The 23,550-nt window shown below is 35.0% G+C and overlaps 1 protein-coding gene across 2 annotated transcripts in view; it reads left to right on the top strand.

Moving 5' to 3' along the window:
- The window catches only part of LOC120418406 (cyclin-Y-like protein 1), a 36,433-nt gene extending 13,258 nt beyond the window's left edge, over positions 1-23,175 (top strand). For both annotated transcript variants that reach the window (XM_039580782.2, XM_039580783.2), the window contains one exon: positions 21,155-23,175. In XM_039580782.2, coding sequence (XP_039436716.1) covers positions 21,876-22,952 — 1,077 coding nt within the window. In that variant the 5' untranslated portion in view covers positions 21,155-21,875 and the 3' untranslated portion in view covers positions 22,953-23,175. The remainder of the gene's footprint in view (positions 1-21,154) is intronic.
- Positions 23,176-23,550: the final 375 nt, after the last annotated feature.

Raw genomic sequence — 23,550 nt, forward strand, 5'->3', positions numbered from 1 at the left:
AAACGTTGCATGTCTCAAATTGTGCTTGTTGCTTCCCATTACCTTTGACAACGGTTCGGAATTTGGTAGAAAAAGTGACATTTACCTATCCCAGTCCCAGTCCCTATCATATTTCACCTTCGACATTCCAGCACCAACCAAACCGGGTCTCGCCCGTATCGCAGAATCGCATTTCTAAGCGCTATTAAATTTCACGGAAGAGCACATATTGCAGTTCGTCGAAGGTCTTATTATAGCAGACCATACCATACCACCTTGCGATAAAACTAGATTTATGACCCCCAGAGTGAGTCCTCGAGGATGACCTTTCGAAAACAGGAGCACCAACAATAATGCACTAACTCGAGCATGGCGCGCGGGCGTTTTATCACGTTCAAAAAATGGCTGCCAATTGATCCCTCATCCGCAATTCAATGAGCGAAATCCTGGCCACGGCGCGCAAATGATGTTCCGTTTGAATGGGTTTCGAAAGCCCAGTTCCGGCCAGCGAAACTCGCCCTAGCTTTTTATTTATTTATAATTGTTGGTTTTTGCAGCGGGGATGTGACGTGTTGCGTGTTTTATGGTGAGAGAGTGATTGCTGTTTGGACCATTTTGGAAATTGTTAAACGTTGCACTAATGTTTCCGATAAGTGTGCAATAGTTGCACTTTTTTAAGGAAAAAAAAAGTGTGAGATATCTGAATCTATTATTAAACTACCTACAAAAATAGAACAAACATTTAGCAGAATTTAACTTCGTGTTTTTGATATTTGTATTTTTATCATTTTTTGCAACTCAGTTATTACATTCCGATTACGAAACCCTTATCTGCGTTGGCCACGTGAGATAGCATCGATAAAATTTCACCTGCTTGCTCCACAGCACACCTTTCAGCCAAGCCCCACCTCCACCAAAAACAACAACAACAACCATCTGTCACCCGGCCGTAAATCAAGTGGAAGCAAAACAAAACATTCCAGATTTCTCTGCCTGCACCCCAACACGGTCTCTGTTGCGCCATCCAACCGGCAATAAAACCGCAAATTTATGTCATCATTGGACAACTTTTTTTCTGCTCTGCCACTAACACTACCGGCAAATCAAAGTTAGTGTGCTATTTTGTCGCACGTTACTTTTTGACGTTTCCCGAAAAAAAGCGTTTGTAAACAATAACAAACAAGTTTGGCTTTGTTGATCAATTTATGAATTTTCCCAAAATGTGGACAAACTGCTTCTGAAAAAAAACACATTACCAATGCGTTTATTTAAGCTCAGTTTTGTATGAAGAGTGTCAACATTGCACTGAGTTTTTTTTACGGGTTCCTTAAATGCGACAAGGTAGCACTTTCACGACGAAAACGACAACAACACAACCAACACCCATTGCTTGCTTGAACAGAGAAGAAAGGGTATGCGAGGAATGTCTACACCTGTAGTGTTGCACCGTCTTGGCGAAGGTTTTTTTTTTGTTTTCTGCGACTCTGGTTGTCGATACACTTGTCGTCACCGCACCGGCGACGGGATTTCGGTAGCCCGCCGACAGGGGAGATGTAATACTACAATGTATGTGTGTACAACATGTTGATAACAGACATAAAATAAGTCACGTTGGCGCGGAACGAATAATCAATGAGTTGTTTTGACTTTTTTTTTTGGGTTTCCAATACATGTCGAAGTTGGTTTGGGTAGGAAAAAGGTTTGGAATTGATGTTGTTTCCTATCAGACATAGTTGATTTTGTTTAATTAATTTTATTGTTCCTGAGTTTTGAGCAATATAGAAAGATTATCCATTCTATCTTTCGCATCGTCGCTCGGAAGGCACATCGGCGGGTGAGTTTTTTTGCGCGGCCACGGTTTTCCCAGACATGTTTTTGCCTGTCAAAATTAGGAACTTTAGCCGATGTTCGATCATTCGACCGTAAGAAAGGAAAATGGATACCGGTTCCATAAACCCGGAACATCCCAAAAACATAATTTTCACAGTTTTTGTTAGAAAATCGACACTTCTGCCATTCTTTTGGAAGGTTTTATTTGTAAATCATTATAAAGTGACACTACATACGCCCTTGAATGTTTTGGTTCGGTTCCGGCCAACTGTGAGTAATCCGGAACAGGTTCCAGGGTATCACCTAAACGTTTCTATAGTGAAACCCGTCATGTTGCCTATCAAACTTCATGGAATTTGCAAATCATGATTATCTTAGGTGACATGCCGACGTCATTTGATCCAACGTGGCTACTTTGGAACCGGTTACCGGTGGCCACTGTGGCCACTTCCAAAATGTGCAAAGAACCCTATCATGCGGCATATCAAACTTCGCCAAAATCCGCAAAAAAAAATCGGGAAAAGGTCTGCAATTTGTGATTTTTTGTCAAAAAGTCGGGAATCCGACTTTTAAAATTATTTACTAACTCTTAAATAATATTGTCATATTTTGTACAATTTTCAAATTAAACTCGCTAATTTGTTTCAGGTAACTTATTTTAAGTTTAAGGTTCCTTTCACTATTTCAATCTATTTCAAAATTAAAAGGCCATTTAAGACATTAAAAATCATAATAAATATTAAATCATTTAAAACAGGTTTTCATAATATTTTTTTGTGAATCAACAGATTTTTAATATTTTTTGTTTATCAAACAAGATCTTTTTATCAAACAAATTTAATTAAAAACTAATAGAACCTAATTTTAACGATTATGGCCAGCATAAAGTTAGAATTCTGTTTTTTTTTTTTATATTGATTGAATATTTGAAAAAAAGATTCCAACAAGAGTGGATTTTTTTTATGGAAAAAATAATAAAGTCTTTTCAAATATTTTTCCAAAGGTTTATTTTGAACTTTTTTTTATGAGTCAGGGTTGTTACGGGAGAGTCGAAAAAAAATCCGCGCCAAATCCGCGCCGACCTAAAATTCGAAACCGCGCAAAATCCACGCCATATAAAAAAATATCGCGACCATTATTTAAGAAATTTTATTTTTCAATGAAGAAAAACTAATTCAGAAAGTATTTGATAAAAAAAAACTCGTTTTATGGTTAAAGGCTCCAAAAGAATGAAAGCAATAAATCCATTTAAAAAAAAAATCCTCAAGAAACGGTCAAGGCAAGGGTCATGAAAAAAAATCTGCAAAATGCAATATTTAAAAACCTAAAAATTTAGCTTCAAAAATATAACTATAATTATAATATGATAAAATTTTAAATTTCGAAAGTCTAAATATTCATAATCTAAGATTTTTTATACAGTTTGTAATCCAAAATCCTCGCTAAAATTTCACTCAGAAAGAAATTTAATTTCTGATATTTAAAATAATGTCTTGTCATAATTTCAAAATCTCTTTCATAAAATAGGACTTCAAAAATTGTGGAATTCAAGAATTTAAGAACTAAGAATTTAAAAATAAATATATCTAAGAATTTACGAATTTTAGAATTTTAGAATTTTATAATTTTAGAATTTTTGGAATTTTAGATTTTTAGAATTTTAGAATTTTAAAGTTTGAGAATTTTAGAATTTTAAGACTTTAGAATTTCAGAATTTTGGAATTTTAGAATTTTAGATTTTTAGAATTTTTGAATTTTTGAATTTTTGAATTTTTGAATTTTTGAATTTTTGAATTTTTGAATTTTTGAATTTTTGAATTTTTGAATTTTTGAATTTTTGAATTTTTGAATTTTTGAATTTTTGAATTTTTGAATTTTTGAATTTTTGAATTTTTGAATTTTTAAATTTTTGAATTTTTGAATTTTTGAATTTTTGAATTTTTGAATTTTTGAATTTTTGAATTTTTGAATTTTTGAATTTTTGAATTTTAGAATTTTAGAATTTTAGAATTTTAGAATTTTGGAATTTTAGAATTTTAGAGTTTTAGAATTTTAGAATTTAACAATTTAAGAATTAAAGAATTTTGGATTTCAGAATTTTAGAATTTATAAGCTTAAGGATACTAAAATCATTTTAGATTTGAGATATTTTTTTTCTATATTGTTTTGAATTTGATATTTTTTAGTTTTTAAATTTTGACTTTTTAATTTTGACTTGTTTTTAAATCTTAAAATTTTTGATTACCCATTTTTTTGTATTTTTTTCAATTCAATTCGGTTTTATTTGTGAATAATCCAAGTTACAATGAGTTCTTTTAGGTATATAACAGAGTTTTGGTGTTCCTTTCAGCTGTGTTTTACATCGTAATTCAATCGAAAAATTATTACATATAACAATGGAATAGACAAGTGTAAGAAAAAGTTTTCAAAAAACTTACAGAAAGTTTTTTGTATTTTGAATTTCAGATTGCTAAAATTTTGAAATTTGAAATTTCAGATTTTTTAAATTACGATTCCAGAAATTTCGAAAAAAAAAATATATTTTGATTTTTTTTTTTGTTATTATAAAAACTAATGAAACAATTTTTTTTCGAATTTTTGAATTTCTGAAGCTTTGAATTTGGAATGTTCTGATCTATTTATTTTAGCCAAGAAAAAAAAAATAATAATAATAATAATAATAATATAATAATAATATTTGATTTACAAAATAAAAAATTGAATAAATCCAGCATAAAATTAAAAATAAATAAGGTTAAAAATCATTGATCAAAACTCAAAAGAAATTAAATTTTCAGAGCCGGAGATGTTAACAAATGACAAGAAACATATAAAAAATAATTTTTTGACGTTTCGTACTAAGAAAATACAAACAATCATTTTCAAAATTGCCATCCGCGCGTAATCCGCGCCTGAGCAAAATTAGCTTGCAAATCCGCGCCAGATCCGCGCTATCCGCGTGAAACGCGCCATCCGCACGATCCGCGCCGTCCGTAACAACCCTGCGGGGTAAATTACTATAGATTTAGCTAGATTTTCAGCTTCTGGAAAACTTAAATATCGAATAAATTCGAATCGTTGTTCGTTCTAAATGAAAAAAAAGAAAAACTTTATTACGTTTTGTAACATGAAAAAAAAATATAGAAAGTGCAAAAAAAAATATTTTGATTTAAATTATTGAGCAATTCTCTGAGATTTCGGTCATTCGATATTTTTTGAATTTTTTAATCCGGCTGAAACTTTTTTGGTGCCTTCGGTAAGCCCAAAGAAACCATTTTGCATCATTAGTTTGTCCATATAATTTTCCATACAAATTTGGCAGCTGTCCATTAGGGTGCCCAGAAAAAAATGACCCCCTGCTCCACAAGCGGAAAACGGTTTTTTGGGCTATTTTAAGCATATGTGTAAATTTTGAGCAAAATTGGTTGAGATTAACCCATTGATACCCGAGCCTAAAGTTGGCGAAAAAAATGTTTATCATACAAAAATGACTTTTTTAAATCGCTAATAACTTTTAGGATCAAATTTTACAGCTTTGGTATGTTCTACAAAGCTGTAGAGCATAACATATTCAATAAGAATCTCACTTTTGGGAATATTTAGATTGAAGTAGCACGCTGTGGAGACCAAACCGTAAGAAACTTGGGTTTTCCTTACCTTTTTTCGATTTTTTCCATACAAACTTCACCTCCGAGTATCAATGGGTAAATGATGAACGATTTTGCTCATATTTGGCCCAGAGTCCTAAAATAGGTCAAGGAACAATAGTCCCATATTCTGGGCACCCTACTGTCCATACAAAAATGATATGTGTAAATTAAAAAAAAATTGTATCTTCTGAAGGAATTTTCTGATCGATTTGGTGTCTTCGGCAATGGACTACACTGAAAAAAATAATACACGGTAAATTTTTTTTTGGTGATTTTAAATTTTCACTAAAACTTGATTTGCAAAAAACATTATTTTTATATTTTTTTCATTTTCTGTTTTAGAGGACATCAAATGCCAACTTTTCAGAATTTTGCAGAATGTGCGAAACATCTTTAACCGAGTTATGATTTTTTGAAACAATAAAAAAATTTCAAAACATCGAAATATTGGTCGCAAACATTTTTCAACTTCATTTTTCGATGTAAAATCGAATTTGCAATCAATAAGTACTTTAGTGAAATTTTGATAAAGTGCATTGTTTTTAAGTTATAGCCATTTTTAAATAACTTTTTTGAAAATAGTCGCAGTTATTCATTTTTAAAATTAGTGCCCATGTTTGCCCACTTTTGAAAAAAATATTTTAACATAACATTATCATCTTTTTTGAGCTTTGTTGCAGAGATATTGCCATGCAAAGGTTTAAAAACAGGAAAATTGATGTTTTTTAAGTCTCACCCAAAAACACCACCATTTTCTAACGTCGATATCTCAGCAACTAATGGTCCGATTTTCGATGTTAAAATATGAAACAGTCGTGAAATTTTCCGATCCTTTCGAAAAAAATATGTTCAAAATTTTTAAATCAAGACTAACATTTCAAAAGGGTTAAACATTCAATATTACGCCCTTTTGAATTGTTAGTCTTGATTCAATTTTTTTTTGTTTGAAATATTTATTTAGAAAAGAAATGCCAAATTTTTGGTTCTATGGAAAAGTCGGAGAAAGATCGGGAATTTTAAAATGGGGTTTTGAGTGGTCACCCTGCGGTTCAACGTCCATTGACCCAATCTGACCACTCCGTAACTGGTTGGCCAGCAGGGGAATTTCCGGAATGTGCAACGAAAATTATCATGATCATGAAATTGCAAATAAATGTTTCCAAATGGTTTTAAAAAGTGATTTTTTAGGGTTTTTAAGATGATGGAAATACCTCTCGTGTACTATTACAAGTATAGAACAGTTCGACTTGGCGATACTTATTGTATCATTTGTTACAGTGCTATAACAACACAAAATCTTTCGCTTCTAGCAATCAAATTGATTTGATACGATTGATGACTGCGTACGTTTGATTGTGCTCAAGCTACTTCTTATGTCATTCAACTTTCGGGGAATTAATCGCTCGTCTGTGGCAAAAACACGTTTGCGACCAAACTTTTTTTTTTCTTTTCAAATAACTCTGGTTGGCTTCATTCAGGAATGTTGAATTTTGAGGGCGTCTGATCAAAACAATGAAAAACTTAACTTTTCTAATAATTGCTGTTTGCTTACCATAACTTTAACAAAAATATAACGTAAATTTAATCAAATGTTCCTACAATCATTCGAATCCTTTCTCCATGTGAAAACTGTCACCTGTCCAAATCGTCACATCTCTGAGTCACCCCTGACGGAGACTGGTTCGCGGACAGGTTTTGTGAGCGGTCCCGCGCTTATCGCAAGGAGGCGGCCCTCCTCTCGAGTGTGCCAGGCAAATGCTCTGATGTAATTTCCCACGACCGACAAAAAGTCACCAAGCCTGCCGCGGGCTGTAATTATGCGGTAATCGTAATCGCTGTTTGGCACTTTGTTTAAATCAGGGTAAAGGGGGTCTATTTCGGTGCTTAATTTTGCTGATATTGAAAAAAATTTAGTTTGAGTTACAAAAAAAACAATAATCCAACTACAGAGCCAGTTACCCTCGCTTTATTGGGGGGTAGCGTGAAAAGCAACACCGCGACGACGCGCCTCGTACAGGTGGTCAGTTTGGCCAGGTCACGCTGCCGCTGGGCTAATCTCTTTATGCGGGGTCGTTCTTTTTTTTTTATTGTACTCCGTGTCACCTCTAGGCGTTGATGCGATGAGAGCGCACGAAGAAACGCTCAAGCACCAATTAGGGCGAAAGTCAAGCAGGGGCTATCGGATTTCTGGCTAAGAAATTGAAGTGGAACATCCCTAATCCCGGTGTGGCAGCTTATGTGGCGTCAAGAGGACGGTACACTAGGGTGACTAGAAAAATTGAAAATTTTGGAAAATCTTAAGAGAGAACCCTTGGCTCGATTCTTTAGCTAAAAATAAGAAACTGCCAATTTTGAGCCAAACCGGTTAAGGGTCGATATTGGTCGTTGAAGCTTGTATAAGAAAATTTGCAAAAATGTATGGAGAAAAGCAAAAAAATCAGAATTCCACGAGAAGGTGGTGGGTCTCGTGGCGCAGGGGTAGCGGCTTCGGCTGCCGATCCCGATGATTAGGCTTAGTGATTTTTCACGCTCGAAAATTGCAAATTTCACGGACACCTCAATTTCAAAACACCAAATTTCACGCAAATTTCGCGGAACTTGAAAAATGTTAAAATAACTCTGAAAATCCTATGTTTAAACCACAGAAACTACTTTTTATGCTTCATTATGTATTATTATGTAAAAAATTCTTCCAATTTTCAAAAAAAAAATCTTCTTGGTTATTGGATGGGCTCTAAATTTATTTTGAAACAAAATGTAGAGCACGCGTATTCTCATTTACTGAACTGCTCTTTTAATATTTGACTAACAAAGCTCAAATGTTTTCGCTAATTTGCTTCTGTTATATCATTTTACATTTTATTGAATTTCATATCATAGCTAGATTTGTCCAGTCAAAATGAGTAAAATAAATTGAATTTTCTGAGTCATTTAGCCCATAAAACATATTTTTTAAGGGTTTTAGCTCATTTTTCAAAAAATAAATTTATAAACATTTTGCAAAAATAATGTAATTTTTAACAAAATCGAAATTTATATTCTAAATGAGAAGAGAAAACAAAAAAGTAGAATTTTTTAACTTTCACGGCAATCCACCCAAATAAACAAATATTGTTAAAATTTAACAGGCCCAAAAAAAATTTGTTATATTTTTAAAATATGATTCCAAAGATAAAAAATACTCTTAATTTTATTTTGAATAAAACAAAGCTTGATTCTTTTAATTTATTTCAAAACTTTGCATTTCAAATAAAATAGCACTAAAATTTTTAATACATCGAATGAAAATATTACTAAATATTGATAGTTTTTGAAAAACTCAAAAATCTCATTTCTTCAAATGGTTCATATAAACTTGACACACATATATAATCAAGCTTTTTAATTGAAAACTAATAAAATTTCTTTTCTTTTTGGAGAAATATTTATTAGTTGTTAGGCTGGTACAAATTTTACTAAAAGTTTTTGTCCCTCCTCCCTCCCCCTCCCTTCGAAGATGGCCCGAAAAATCAGGGGACAAAAAATATTATTTCGAAAAACTTAAAAATTTCAATGGATCAGCTGAAATAAATTTAAAATTCATTCCCCTGCGTTTTTCATTCCATTTTTAGAATGTTTGGGATCATTTTAAGAATGTTTGGGATCATTTTAAGAATGTTTGGGTTGATTTAAAAACCTTTCGAATTTTTGATAATTTTCGATGTTTGTTATCGCAAAATGTTTTTTTTTCTGCTAAAATTTTTATTTTCGTCAAATCTTACATTTTTTGAAAACTAATGATTGCAAAACTACTGAACTAGTCTAAAATGCATTTTAAAACACTTTTTTGCAATTCCGTCGTGAAACTACTTACTTTTCCTGTCATTCTTGAACGACGAAATAGCCTACTTTTCTGTACCAAAAATAACAGAATCGAATAGCAACACTTTTCAAAATAAATGCTGAAAAGTTCTACTTTTCAGCACTGAAATGGGTGCTGAAAAGTTGAACTTTTCAGCACTTATTTCGAAAAGTAACTCTTTTCAACATTTTTTTGATTTAAACGATTTATTGACAAAATACATGAAAATTAGACTTAAAATTTCACTCAATTGGTGTTTTTCGGATTTGCAAAAAATGTTGTATGGAACTCGTTGCAAAACTTGATTTTTTCAGCACTCTTCGTATTTATCCAACTCGGTGAACCTCGTTGGATAAATGTTCGACTCGTGCTGAAAAAATCCTCTTTTTGCAACTTGTTGCATAAACTACTATTTCAATGCAAAAGTTGAAACTATGGCTTGTTATTTCAATATTTATATTTTTTATTTTTTTGCCTTTCACGCTGTCTACGAAACCGAATTTCACGTCGTCTACGAAACCGTAAAAAATCATTAACCCCATATTAGTAATTAAACCAGGATGTTCACTCGCTTAATTCTACAGTAGTTCATACCATAATTTTTATTCCTTTTTGAGTTTGATAAGTTATTTTATGAAAAATTGTTACATTTTCACACAAACATAAAATTTCACGGGATTTCGCGGACAATGCCAAATTTCGCGGATTTCACGCTGTCCGCGAAATCGCGAAATTTCACTAACCCTGCCGATGATGCTATGAGACGCGGGTTCGATTCCCGCCTTATCCACTGAGCTTCTATCGGATGGTGAAGTAAAACGTCGGTCCCGGTTTCTCCTGTCTCGTCAGAGGCGCTGGAGCAGAAATCCCACGTTAGAGGAAGGCCATGCCCCGGGGGGCGTAGTGCCAATAGTTTCGTTTTTTTTTTCGAGAAGGTGACGTTAAATGTGTCGGATCATTGTCAAAGGTGAGATTCTTAAGTAAATTTTTATGACAATCTTTGTCGAAGACCGCAAAACGATCCGAGTTAACCCTTGACGAGTTATTAGCGATTGTAAGATAATTTTTTGCATATATATATATATATAAATATTTTTTTTTTCATCCAAAAACCTTAAACCTTAACCGATTTTGCTCCAAATTTTCACAGGTACTTATTTTTGCCTAAGGAATCGAATCAGGGGGTATCCCTGAGATCGATTTTTTTTATTGTCACCCCACTGTAGGCTCTGTTTTGGTTTAATGCTTAGGGAAAGGTTTGAACACAACAGCAAAAAACAGTAAATTTTTATTTATTTATTTTTCCTTTGAAAGCCTTTTTGAGAAACTACGTTTTTTTTTTTTCAAATCTTGCACAGAGCAATTCTCTAGAATTTTGCAAATCGATTTTTCATTGTATTTTTGTGTCTATCAATTCCTTATGTTCCAAAAAAGCCATAAAAGTCTCCATCAAGGTTGTTAATGATAAAATTATCGAGGCTCGATAACGATAGTTCTATGCTTTTTCACTTTATTAGATTTTTTTAAGTACTAAATTGTTCACAAAATACCGTATTTCCCTGGAGATGGAGCCACACGTTGCCGTCGTTTCAGGGCTATTTGCAAAGATGGTTTCCGATGTTGATATATATCACACATTTATTTTATATTTATATACTTGTGTTGATAGAAATCACAACTATTGTACTATGTAAAATTGCAAGATATTGATTTTTTTTTATTTGCATCTCAATATTCTTGTTTGTAAAATCTGCTTTGAACAGGTTTTAATCTTTTTGATACGTCGTTAGCTTAGGTAGAAATTCATAAAGCACAGCAACGCTTACACAAAACAGTAAGAGAGGCCTCTTCTAGGCATTGTGATTTTTTTCGTTTTTTTCAAAGTGGGTGTTAGGTTAGGATTTGGTATTTTGATAAATTAGTTTTGTTGCAAGGCGCTCAGAATAGTTAGTATTTTTTTGTAACTTTAGGTTGTTTAACAGTTCCAGACTCCATCTGTGTGTAAGTGAGTTAAGTAATGCTTTCAGAATCTCTGATTTCAATTTATGTGGTATGCTAACCATTCGGAATAGTCAAAAAAATCCATAGAGTCTCGATCAATCAGTAATGAAATGCTATCGGACAAAATTCGTTAATCTGTTAAACAAACGGTTTTCGGATTATGGTTGTATCGACCATTGTTGCGAATCGAGAATCTACTGGAGTTTTGACGATGAAATGGAGCCTAACATTTCAAAGGGACACATGGTTTTTGTGAACAGGGATGCATCTCTCTCACTCAAATGACAGTTTACATAATGTATGATAGGGATACACTCTTGTTTGCAGAGCTTCTGTGCCCTAATGAAATGGAAGGCACGAAATCCGTAATAACAGTTCAATGGAGCGCGTCTGCATTTGTGGACAGACAGTCTATCCCTTTCGCTCAAGTGACAGTTCACGTCAAGTAAGAGGGGGATAGACTGCTTGTTTACAAATGCAGATTCGCCCTATTGAACTGTTACTACGGAAATAGTCGTCTTAACAACGAGTGTTCAACTTGTAAAGTATGAACTGTTCAGTTATGTTTATTGGGTTAAAAACAAGGTAAAGGAATGTTTGGCATTTGGGAGTTTGAGATTCAAGTTTCTTTCAGAAAGTTTAGTTTAGGTTGTTGATAAATGTTTGTTTTGCGTAAATAATAGATTGGACTTTAATCAATGGTTAAACTGGTCGAAGTGTACTATTTCATTTGCACATCTGCTTCTAGTTGTAATGTACGATAAGACTACTGACAGACGCGACAGGACGGGGCCCAGAAAAAAATGCATCAAGATTTATATTCCATAGACAAGTTAGTTTTCATCTTTCGGTTTCCAGTTTTTTTTTAAATTTCCTTTAAATTTGAAATACATCAAAGGAGTCCTTTGTATAAATCTCCGATTATTTACATTTTCTTATTTAATTAACTAATAATTCAATTTCTTCCGGGCCTTTTTACTTTGAATCATAATTTCAGATTTCCTCTATTCAGTGTTAAACTTAGATTAACGTAACTGCTTAAGTCATCCAAGTTCTTACTACTCACACCTACACTAATTTTCTTTCACCTTCCCCCTCCTGATCCTCTATATCTTCCGGTGGTGTTCATTTGGTATGCAATACTAGTTCGGCCACTACCCTATTTTCCACAAGAAACCGGACTTGGACTGACTTGAGGCCGCGTCCCCCACCTTGCTCCGTAAAACGAAAACGAAACGAAACGAAATTGTTCACAAAATACCGTATTTTTTCAAAAGTACTAAAATTTTCATAATTAGCAATATGAGTATCAAACGAAATTCATATGAGCAATTCCAGCTCAAATCATGAATTTTTCTGGTACTTTTGTACCCGACCCCCTCCGATTTCAATGAAACTTTGTAGACATGTTATCCTAGGCCTAAAAAAGCCATTTTTGTGCATATGGAGCCAATTGTACTCGAAAATAACATTTGAGAAGGGCGTAAGTTATTTAGATATTTTTGTATTCTGTAATTTAAAAATGACTGTATCTCGAAGCCGTTGCATCGAACCAAAAAGTGGTCAAAGACAAACTTGTAGGAAATTGGACGAGCTTTCTGAAAAAAATGCACTGAGAGAAAAATACGCGTCACTTCTATGGGATTTTTAAATTTTTATGTTTTAAAGTTAAATTTTAAGGTGAAGTCACGATTTTTTTTTTCATTCAAAATCTTTGAGGAAATAGCCTAAAATGTTACAAAAAGACTCAATGCAGGATGGTATGTCTTTCCTAAAAAAATCCAAAAATCATTTACTAAAACTGTTTTTTTTTTTTGAAAAGTGGTCTAAACGTCAAAATTTTTAAAACCGATAGTGGGAATCGATTCTCCAGACAATTTTACTTAAAAGTCTCCATATTGTCCATTGTCCTAAGTCCAATCCTTGCGAAGTTACAGCGGTTTTAAAAATAAAAATGTTGAAAAAACAGCTTTTTTGGTGGTTTTTGGCATTTCCTATATGACAGACTTGATTTTTAAGTCTCGAAAATATTTTTACCGGAATGGTCGTCCAATTTCCCATAAGTTTGCCTTTGACACCTTTTCAATTTTACTCGTTTTAATATTTACGTAAGATGATTTACTATCAAGATTTCTACCACACTGAAAAAAATATTCTGTTTTAAGTTATGAGCATATATCAGTAAGCCCATGCTTCCAATTGAAATGTGGTCAAAGGCAAACTTATGGGAAATTGGACGAGCTTTCCGGTAAAAATATTTTCGAGACTGAAAAATCAAGTCTTTCATATAGGAAATGCCAAAAACCACCAAAAAAGCTGTTTTTCAAACTTTTTATTTTTAAAACCGCTGTAACTTCGCAAGGATTGGACTTAGGACAATGGTCAATATGGAGACTTTTATGTAAAATTGTCTGGAGAATCGATTCCCACTGTCAGTTTTTGAAAATTTTGACGTTTAGACCACTTTTCAAAAAAACAGTTTAAGTAAATGATTTTTGGATTTTTTCAGGAGAGACATACCATCCTGCATTTTTCGTGAGTCTTTTTGTAACATCTTAGGCTATCTTCACAAAAATTTTGAACGAAAAAAAATCGTGACTTCACCTTAAAATTTAACTTTAAAACATAAAAATTGAAAAATCCCCTAGAAGTGACGTGTATTTTTCTTTCAGTGTATTTTTTTCAGAAAGCCCGTCCAATTTGCTACAAGTTTGTCTTTGACCACTTTTTGATACGACACAACGGCTTCGAGATACAGTCATTTTTAAATTACAGAATACAAAAATATCTAAATAACTTACGCCCTTCTCAAATGTTATTTTCGAGTACAATTAGCTCCATATACACAAAAATGGCTTATATAGGCCTAGGATAACATGTCTACAAAGTTTCATTGAAATCGGAGGGGGTCGGGTACAAAAGTACCAGAAAAATTCCTGATTTGAGCTGGAATTGCTCATATGCTTTTTCACTTTATGTAAGCTTTTTTTGTCAAATATAAAATTTTTCACAAAATACCGTATTTTTCGAAAATACTCAAATTTTCAAAATGTGCAATATGGGTATCAAACGAAGCGAAATTTTGTTTGTTTTTTCACTTGATTAGAGTTTTTTTTTTGTAAAAAATAAAAAAAATTACAAAATACCTTATTTAAAAAATCTTTTTTTTTATCAATTTGCAATATGGATATCAAACGACGCAAAATTTTGTATGAAGCATACACAATTTGAATGTATGTATGAAGCATTAAAAATTTCGCTTCGTTTGATACCCATATTGCAAATCATGAAAATTTTAGTATTTTCGAAAATTACGGTTTTTGTGAACAATTTTTAAGTACATATTTATACTTTGAAACTTTGGGATCATCCATAAACCACGTGGACACCCGGGGGGAGGGGGGTTCAGCGATTGTTCACGCTCCATTCAAAAAAGATTTATTTTGAATGAAAATTGTCCACGAGAGGGGGAGGTCTGAGATTTAAAAAAAAAAATATGTCCACGTGGTTTATGAATGGTTTCTTACTATATTTTCAAAAAATATATTCTAAGTGAAAGCATTGCAATTTAACATGATATGGTTGAATTAATCGAAACCTTGCTCTCCATATAAATTTGGGGGCTGTCCATAGAAAAGTGCTATAAAACCATTCGAAAATCAGTTTCTTCAGAAGGGATTTTCTGGTCGATTCGGTGATAATAAGGACTATTCAGAAAACAATAGTTACACTCAATCAAGAATTATATTATTGAATTAAAAGTTAACCTGATCAAATAAAAACCAACTTTACATCACCCGATAACAACCTAGAAGCTCATTGTCATTATGAACTACACAAAGTAGTAAATTAAGATGGCATTCCTTACTTCAATTAAGTGCACGCGCAAATGTTCACAGCTAATTATTTGGCCAGCTGATAATCTTGTAGACATATGAAAATTCGCTGGAGGAGAGGGGCGCGCTTGTGGGATTGCTTAATTTTGTTTTAATTATTTTAGCAAATACTAAGCCTGCAAATGGCATTATCATCGGGTCTGGTTATTTGCACTGAGACGAAACAGTTCTTTGGGTAGGGAACATAATGAAAGCGCCGGCGGAGAATCGAAGGAAATTCAATTGGAATTGCAAATATCGAGTGCAATTGGAGCGGAACCAATATTGGGTCAAGGTTGCAGAAAATTATGTTTTCAAGACCTTTTGAACAATTTGAAATAAGCTTGTTTGTTACTAAAAGTAAAATGTCAATCGATGAACTTCTTCGTGCTTGATTTAACAACATCATTCAAATTTTGCATTACTTCTTTATACAGTTTCATGTGCAATTCGTATTATACAGAGATCATAAACCCCTGACCTGAGTCAATAGGGTGAAAACCATTACTGTGACCTATTTCTAGCACAACTCGTTGCTTTTATCCATTTTTTAAAAGAAGGATCCCCAAACAAAAAGAATTGAACTGCATTGAGAGGGGATTCGAGGGTGAATTTTTTTGAAGTTTTTTTTTCAATAAAGTTATCTAAATAAATTTTGGTATTACTTCCTCGAAAACAAAGTATTTAACTCTGGAAAAAACTTTAATTTTTCATCAAAATAATCCGTTTACCTCACTTCTTTACTGCAAGTGTGGGAAAAGGACACAAACCAAGACCAGCACGGCGGAGAATCCTCTGTCCGCGTGCCAAATGGGTCGAGTCGAGCAACGCTTCAAGTGCCGAACATGGTCTTCAGCGGTGCATTTCAGAAGAGAAAAAACAAGAGGACAAATGAATCGACTGCAGACACGCCATCCTTTTTCGACTTTGTTGAGCATCGTAAAACTACTGGCCCAGTTTTGAGCAGGGGAACGAGTGGGGTAAAATGCGGAGACGTAACCGAGAATGGACCATCATTCTGTCTGTGTGAAACATGCTACTCTAACCCACAAAATCAGCTGGCACGAGCTTTAAAAGTGGCTGGTGCATCAATAGGGTGATTTGAGAATTTTTATTCAATCAAGAAAAAATGCTTTTGAAGAGCTCAGTTTCTTAGTTTTAGAATAATTGGTTGCTTATTCGAGGTTTTTCAAGCCATTTTTTTTAATTGGATTGAACCCTCAATATTGTTGTTGTTTTTACCAGAACGCTCTCGTCTTATTTTGCAATGGTGTAACTAAACGGATTTACAAATCAAAAAGTGTTGATGCTCCACCTTTTTAAGAGGAAAACGAAAATTTTCTACATTTCGCATAGATTTGGTCGATTTTTTGGCAATGAATGTCTGGGGCGCCCTAAATAAGCCTTATGGCCATCAACATAAAAAATTGGTAATTGGTGAGAACAAAATTTAAACACAGAAATATAAAAATTTAGGAGTTAAGAAATTCAAAATTACAAACATTAAAAAAATCGAATATTTTAAAATTGGGATTTTCAAAAAAATAAAATCAGGAATTTAGATATTTAAAAATACAACTACAGTTCAAACTCGATTATCCGATGCCTCGATTATTCGAAGGTTTGATTATCCGAAGTTCGATTATCCGAAAGTTTGTATAGGACTTCGGATAATCGAATCACGAAAAAATATATATTATTTTATTTTCTTACTGTCAACATAAAATTCGAGTTGTGTGACCCCATTTTAATCAAATTTTAGTTATTAATTGCTCATTAAATTACAAAATGCGTTTTTTAATATTTCATCACCGCCATTTTTGACCGCCATTTATTTTTGACCGCCATCTTGGATTTAAACATTCTAAATCGCTTTATAGTAGTTTAGGGGTCATATTTGAGCTCGACAGTCAAAAATAAGACAGTAAACAATTTTTTTCGTGATTCGATTATCCGAAGATTTGAATGTCCGAACCGAATTCATTTTTTTCCAAGGATTTCAGATAATCGAGTCAGGACTGTAAATGCATTTTTTCAATATTTCATCAATGCCATTTAAGCCGCCATGTTGGATTTGAACGTTCTGAATCATTTTAAGGTAATTTATGGGTCATAGTTTAGCTTAAGAATAAAAAAATAAGACAACGGAAAACGCGATTTGATTATCCGAAGTGAAACTTGTCCGAGGCCTTCGGATAATCGAATCTGGACTGTTTACAAAAATTTATGAATCTAAAAATCAGTAATTTAAACATAAAATATTCAAAAAACTTAAAATTCAAAAATAAAAAAAAACATAATTTATAAAATCCTTATTGAAAAAAAATCAAGAAAACAAAAATTTAAAATTCTAGTTTTTTTTTAATTCTTAAATTCCTCAATTAAATTTTTTAATATAATTTGATTTCCAAAATTTTCAAAAATTCTGAATTTTATTATCTTAAGGCCGATGCAAATATTTTTCCAAGTTTTTGTCCCTCGTCGAGGGGGCCCCCCTCGCTAGTTCAGATGTTTTGCAATCATTAGTTTTCAAAAAATGTAACTTTTAGCGAAAAAAATTGCGATAATAAACATCGACAATTTTTAAAAAATCAAAAGATTTTTAACCTTCTAACGCCCATGGTTACTCCAGAGCACCACTAATTTTTGGATTCAAAATTAAATTTCTCTGCAACTATTCATATTTTCAACCTGCATTAGTTAATATAGAATGTTAACCAATAACCAAATTAATTTAAGTTGATTTCAGCTGATCACTGTTCAAATTCCATTGAAATTTAGAAGTTTTTTGAAAAAATATTTTTTTGCCTCCTGGTTTTTTGGGCCAATTTTGAAGGGGGGGAGACAAAAACTTTAAATAAAATATGCCTAATGATTCGAAAGTCAAAAATCCAATCAAGAATAAAGAATTGATTTAATTTTCCATCTTTCTTTAAATTTAGATTTCTAACCTAAAATATAGGTCATTTGCACTTTCTCTGATGTAGTTCAAATTTGGTGAAAACTATTGATATCGAAAAATGTTAGAAACCCGATTTTGAACCAAATTGGACCACCCTTTCTTTTTGACACCACCCCAAAGTTTTGCGTTTTTCGTCATTTTCTTTTTTCAAAAAAAAACTTTTTTTTAAAAAAAAAAGATAGAGAAATTGAATTTCAAAATTAAAAAATATATCTTTTTTATTTTTTTTAAAATTCTAGAATTTTAAAATTGTTTAATTTTTAGAATTTGAGAATATGAAATTTTTTGAATTAGTTTAGAGTTTAAAGTTTTAGCATTAGTAAATTTTAAAATTTAGGAGCGGCCGTGGCTGACTGGTTACGGTGTTCGCTTTGTAAGCGAATGGTTCTGGGTTCGATGCCCATCTGCTCCCAACGAGAAAGTTAAGAACACATTAATTTGAAATGATGAATATGAACGAAAAATCAAAGTCGCTCGAGGCGGAGTTCGATCCCCCGTCCTTTGGATTGGTAAGCAAAAATGCTAACCACTAGGCCATGACGACTTGGTGAGTGTGGACTGGAATAAGTAATACAGTTACAGAGAGCGAGTTGTGGCGCTATAACCACGGCAAATAGTGTCCAGGGCATTCGTGGAAATACAATGTCCCATCCCAGAGGGTCCCGGAGTACCAAACCTTCTTAGCATGGTGCTCCCAACGAATACAACCAAATCTCGGAGCGTATGGTGGTGTGTCCCCACGCTTCTTCCTCCCCTGTCGATTCAGAATTGTGTTGTTGTTCGAACACTCAGTGCTCAAACTCAACCCAATTACGAGTCATCTCTGCGATACGGCTTTACGCAGTAGGCCTGGCCGCTTTAACACTTGTGATGTTTCAATGCATTTTCGATGCAATGGCGCACTACAAATGTTAATAAATGACAAGAAGAGTGCTAGGCGTCATCTAACCTAAGGCACTCTCCAGGATCCCTTCGAAAGATTGGCTGCGCTAGGGTCTGATTAGATTAGATTTGATTAGCATTAGTAAATTTTAAAATTTCAGAGTCTAGATTATTCAAATTTAGAAATGCTAGAATTTTTGAACTTCGCACTCAGTTTTAAGCGTGATTGAACCAATTGAGGAATGTTGAAGCACAGTACCGAAAAAAGGTATTTTCCGCTATTTTTTTACTTACTTTTTTTGAAAATTTATTATTTTAAACAAGTGTACTGCCCATGTTCGCATAAATGTCCCATATGCAAAAACAGCAAGCTGAGAAAAACGCATTTGATGTTTGTCCCACACATAAGGCTACGTGTCAAGTTTTCGCGAAAAAAAATGGATTTCCTCTTGATTTCTAGAACAAAGTACTGGATGTTATAGGCTTTTCTGAAAGAGCACACGATTTTGAACCAAACTGCATCAATATCTCAAAAACGATGAAAATGCATATGGGACATTTATGCGATCATGGGCAGTGTACTACTGTTTAATACTTTTTACATCCAACTGTTGAAAATTTTAAAAAATACTGTCGTTTGCATCATTTATTCGAAACTTTTTTTTCAAAGATTTCGGTTTTCAAAAAATATGTAAAGGTAATTTATATGCTCTCAACCTCATACAGGGTTGCCAGATCTATGATATTATTATCTCATTTTAAATATTTTTATTGGGAAGAAAACGGATAAGATCGTAATGATATTATTTTTTTATGTTTTTTTATACAAAAAAAATATTAAAGAAATAAATCACAATTTCCAAACTGCTCTTCCCAGAATGCCACACCAACGCCACAATACCAAGACCACGGCACGTCGTTAGCACTATGAGAGTGTATTCTGTAGACACACACAAAAAATGAACAGGAGACTAAGCCATTCCATCCAAAGGGGGTATCGCCTTTTTGGCAACACTCCTCCAGCCAGACTGCTACTGCTGGCAACAACAGTGCGGAACGAGACGCGTGCCGCCGCCACAATTTGTTATGCACAGTGAATAAAATTGTAACTTTTTGATGAATTTGTAATTTGTTTTTATTTGTGTTTAATAGTAGTTTATGCAACAAGTTGCAAAAAGAGGATTTTTTCAGCACGAGTCGTACATTTATCCAACGAGGTTCACCGAGTTGGATAAATACGAAGAGTGCTGAAAAAATCAAGTTTTGCAACGAATTCCATACACCATTTTTTGCAATTCCAAAAAAACACACACTGAGTGAAATTTTATGTCAAATTTTCATGTATTTTGTCAATAAATCGTTTTAATCAAAAAAAATGTTGAAAAGTGTTACTTTTCGAAACAAGTCCTGAAAAGTTTAACTTTTCAGCACCCATTTGAGTGCTGAAAAGTAGAACTTTTCAGCACTTATTTTGAAAAGTGTTGCTATTCGATTCAGTTATTTTTGGTACAGAAAAGTAGGCTATTTCGTCGTTCAAGAATGACAGGAAAAGTAAGTAGTTTCAAGACGGAATTGCAAAAATGTTTTTTTGAGGATCAGTTCGGATATTTTTTCGTGATAAACTTATAAAAAAAATTAAAAATAAGAAAAATTATTCTGTGCTTGATATAATCCAGACAAGACGTTCTTGCTAACACGGTTCGCGTTGTGGTAAATGTGCATTACACCCTGCATAGATGGAGTGCTACACGGAACACCCCCCTAAATAGCGGTGTGGAGCCATTCAGAGATTAAAACGTACGGATCACGAACCGGCGGCGCACGGAACATGAGGACGTGATCCACAGGCGCTGGCCATTTTGATGGAGGACATCGTTTGTAAATGGTTTCTGTAATTAAGAATTCATTTGTTTGAATGTTGAATGCTAAATTTGCTGGCAATTCTTTCAGGATGTTAGAAAGGGTTTCGCTAAAATTTTCCCTTTGAAACGAGAATTCAAACCAACTCATCCTATCGACCGCGGTTTGCGCCTTCCCAAAAATAGCTTTCTTATTCGGCAACCCGCCCATATAAATATGAATATTATTACCTCTTTTTAACAAGAAACCCCCTCTTTTCCCATTCTACTTTCAGGACCCAATTTTGCGGTGCTCGATAACGACCAAACCCCGGCGCGCTTGCTGCCTGTCCAGCATCCCCACTTGAAAGCGGTGGTGACCACAGAATCTGCTCTTCCGTTTTTTTTCTCGCCCCCTTCCGGAAACCGAACGCACAACCGCAGCTCGAAAAAAATCGCTTATTCGTTGTTTTGTAGGGAAGATTATTTAAACTTTAAAAAGTGCTTGATTCTAGGCCATACCCGGGGCGGATCCAGTGCCAAATTTTACCGCTTAAGATTGTACAGAACAAGTTACTTAGCGCTACCTTGGAGGGAGAGAGTGTACTAGTCAAACTAAAGATCTTTAGATATTTTTTTATACATTTAGGCAAACAAGAACGCAACACGAAATTCTGATTTTCTCCAGTTTTGTAACGTAACGAAATTTTTTTTCCGATATTAGTCACCGACCCCAGGGAAGAAGGCACAAACGAGAGATTTGGCAAGCTGCTGCTTTTTATCAGATTAGACTCGACGCGATTAGGCAGAGAAAGTGCGATAAGAGAAGAGATAAGCCAAAAGTAGAACGTAGAGAGTTGCATTTGCATGAAATAAAAAAGAGTGATACGAAAGGAAACGGGAAGAACCATGCTCGACGACCTAATTTTTGCGCTGTAGAAGCTCTGCGTGTGTGTGTGTGTGTCTCGATAGGATAACAAAGTTTAGAATCTGCTAGAAGTTAGACGAGAACAAAAAATGGGCAACAAAAACTCGTGCTGTTCGTACTCGAGTCCGCCGCCGACGCGGAAGGCCAAGGAGACGCCGGTGTTTGAGGAGCACCTGCCGGAGGGGGAACTCTCGACCAACAACCTGCAGCACATTTCCGAGCGCGAGGGCGATGACGGCGAGCACGATCCATCGGTGGACCCGTCGGCCGGGACCATGTTCCTCGAGCGGTCCAAGCAGAGCCTCGAAAACGGCATGACGAGGAAAAAGTCCCAGCACCAGATCGCAGCCAGCCAGGGCAGCACAGGCGGAGGCGGCGGCGGTGGAGGCGGCTCCAGTTCTGCAGGACCACCCGTCCTCAAGAAGAGCAGCTCCTGCTCGACCATCTACCTGGACGACTCGACAGTCTCCCAGCCGAACCTGAAGAACACGGTCAAGTGCGTCTCGCTCGCCATCTACTACCACATCAAAACGCGCACCAGCGAACGGCGGATAGACATCTTCGACGAGAAGCTGCACCCACTCACCCGGGACCCGGTGCCCGAAGATTACGACGCGCACAACCCCGAACATCGCCAAATCTACAAGTTTGTCCGGACGCTGTTCAACGCGGCCCAACTCACCGCCGAATGTGCCATCATCACGCTGATCTACCTGGAACGGTTGCTCACGTACGCCGAACTCGACATCGCACCCTGCAACTGGAAGCGGATAGTCCTCGGCGCGATCCTGCTCGCCTCCAAGGTCTGGGACGACCAGGCCGTCTGGAACGTCGACTACTGCCAGATCCTCAAGGACATCACCGTCGAGGACATGAACGAGCTCGAACGGCAATTTCTCGAACTGCTCCAGTTCAACATCAACGTGCCCTCGTCCGTGTACGCCAAGTATTACTTCGACCTGCGAACCCTCGCCGAAGCGAACGAACTCTCCTTCCCCACGGAACCCCTCTCGAAGGAGCGCGCCCAGAAGCTGGAGGCGATGAGCCGCGTCATGCAGGACAAGGCCACGGCGGAGGCGCTCAAGAACGGCATGAAAAAGTGGTCCTCGATCGACAACATCCACCAGCAGGGCAACGTGCGGCGCAGCGTGGCCATCCTGTCGTGATTCGCTGTGGCGCTTTGCTAAGTCTCTCTCTCTTCTCGAAGTGCGCGTGTGTGGGCGTGCGTGCGTGCGTGGTGCTTTTCCTTCGTGCTTCACTGCGAGCGAGCGTGTGGTTGCGTGGTTTTTAGTGTATTTAACAAATTGCAAATACAGCCGAGAAAGTCTAGTAACAAGGTTTTACTTTTTTATCATGAGCAAATAACAACACATAAAGTTTCAATGATAATCGCTCAATTCGACGAGTCATTTTAAGGTGTCGTGCGCCGGTCGGCTACAGTATGTAAAAAAAGTATTTACACCCCTTGGGCACTATGCACATTTTGTGATGAAACATGTAAAAAAATAAAGTTTGACAGGAACCTAGTACTACGTTTTGTTCAGAAACTCATGCCAAACATTTTGCTACAAAAAGCTCATGAAAAGATGATTTCTATAAAAAGTTATATAACAAATACTATTACGAAACTAAAAAAGGTGCAAAAAAAGTTTGTACACCTTTCGAAAAATTGACATAAATAATGTTATTTGTTGACAAATCACCATAAATCCAGTCTCCCAACTTCAAATAGGCATCCTTGACTGATTAAAAAAATAATTTGGA

Source organism: Culex pipiens, chromosome 2, assembly GCF_016801865.2.
Source record: "Culex pipiens pallens isolate TS chromosome 2, TS_CPP_V2, whole genome shotgun sequence".
Lineage (NCBI taxonomy): Eukaryota > Metazoa > Arthropoda > Insecta > Diptera > Culicidae > Culex > Culex pipiens.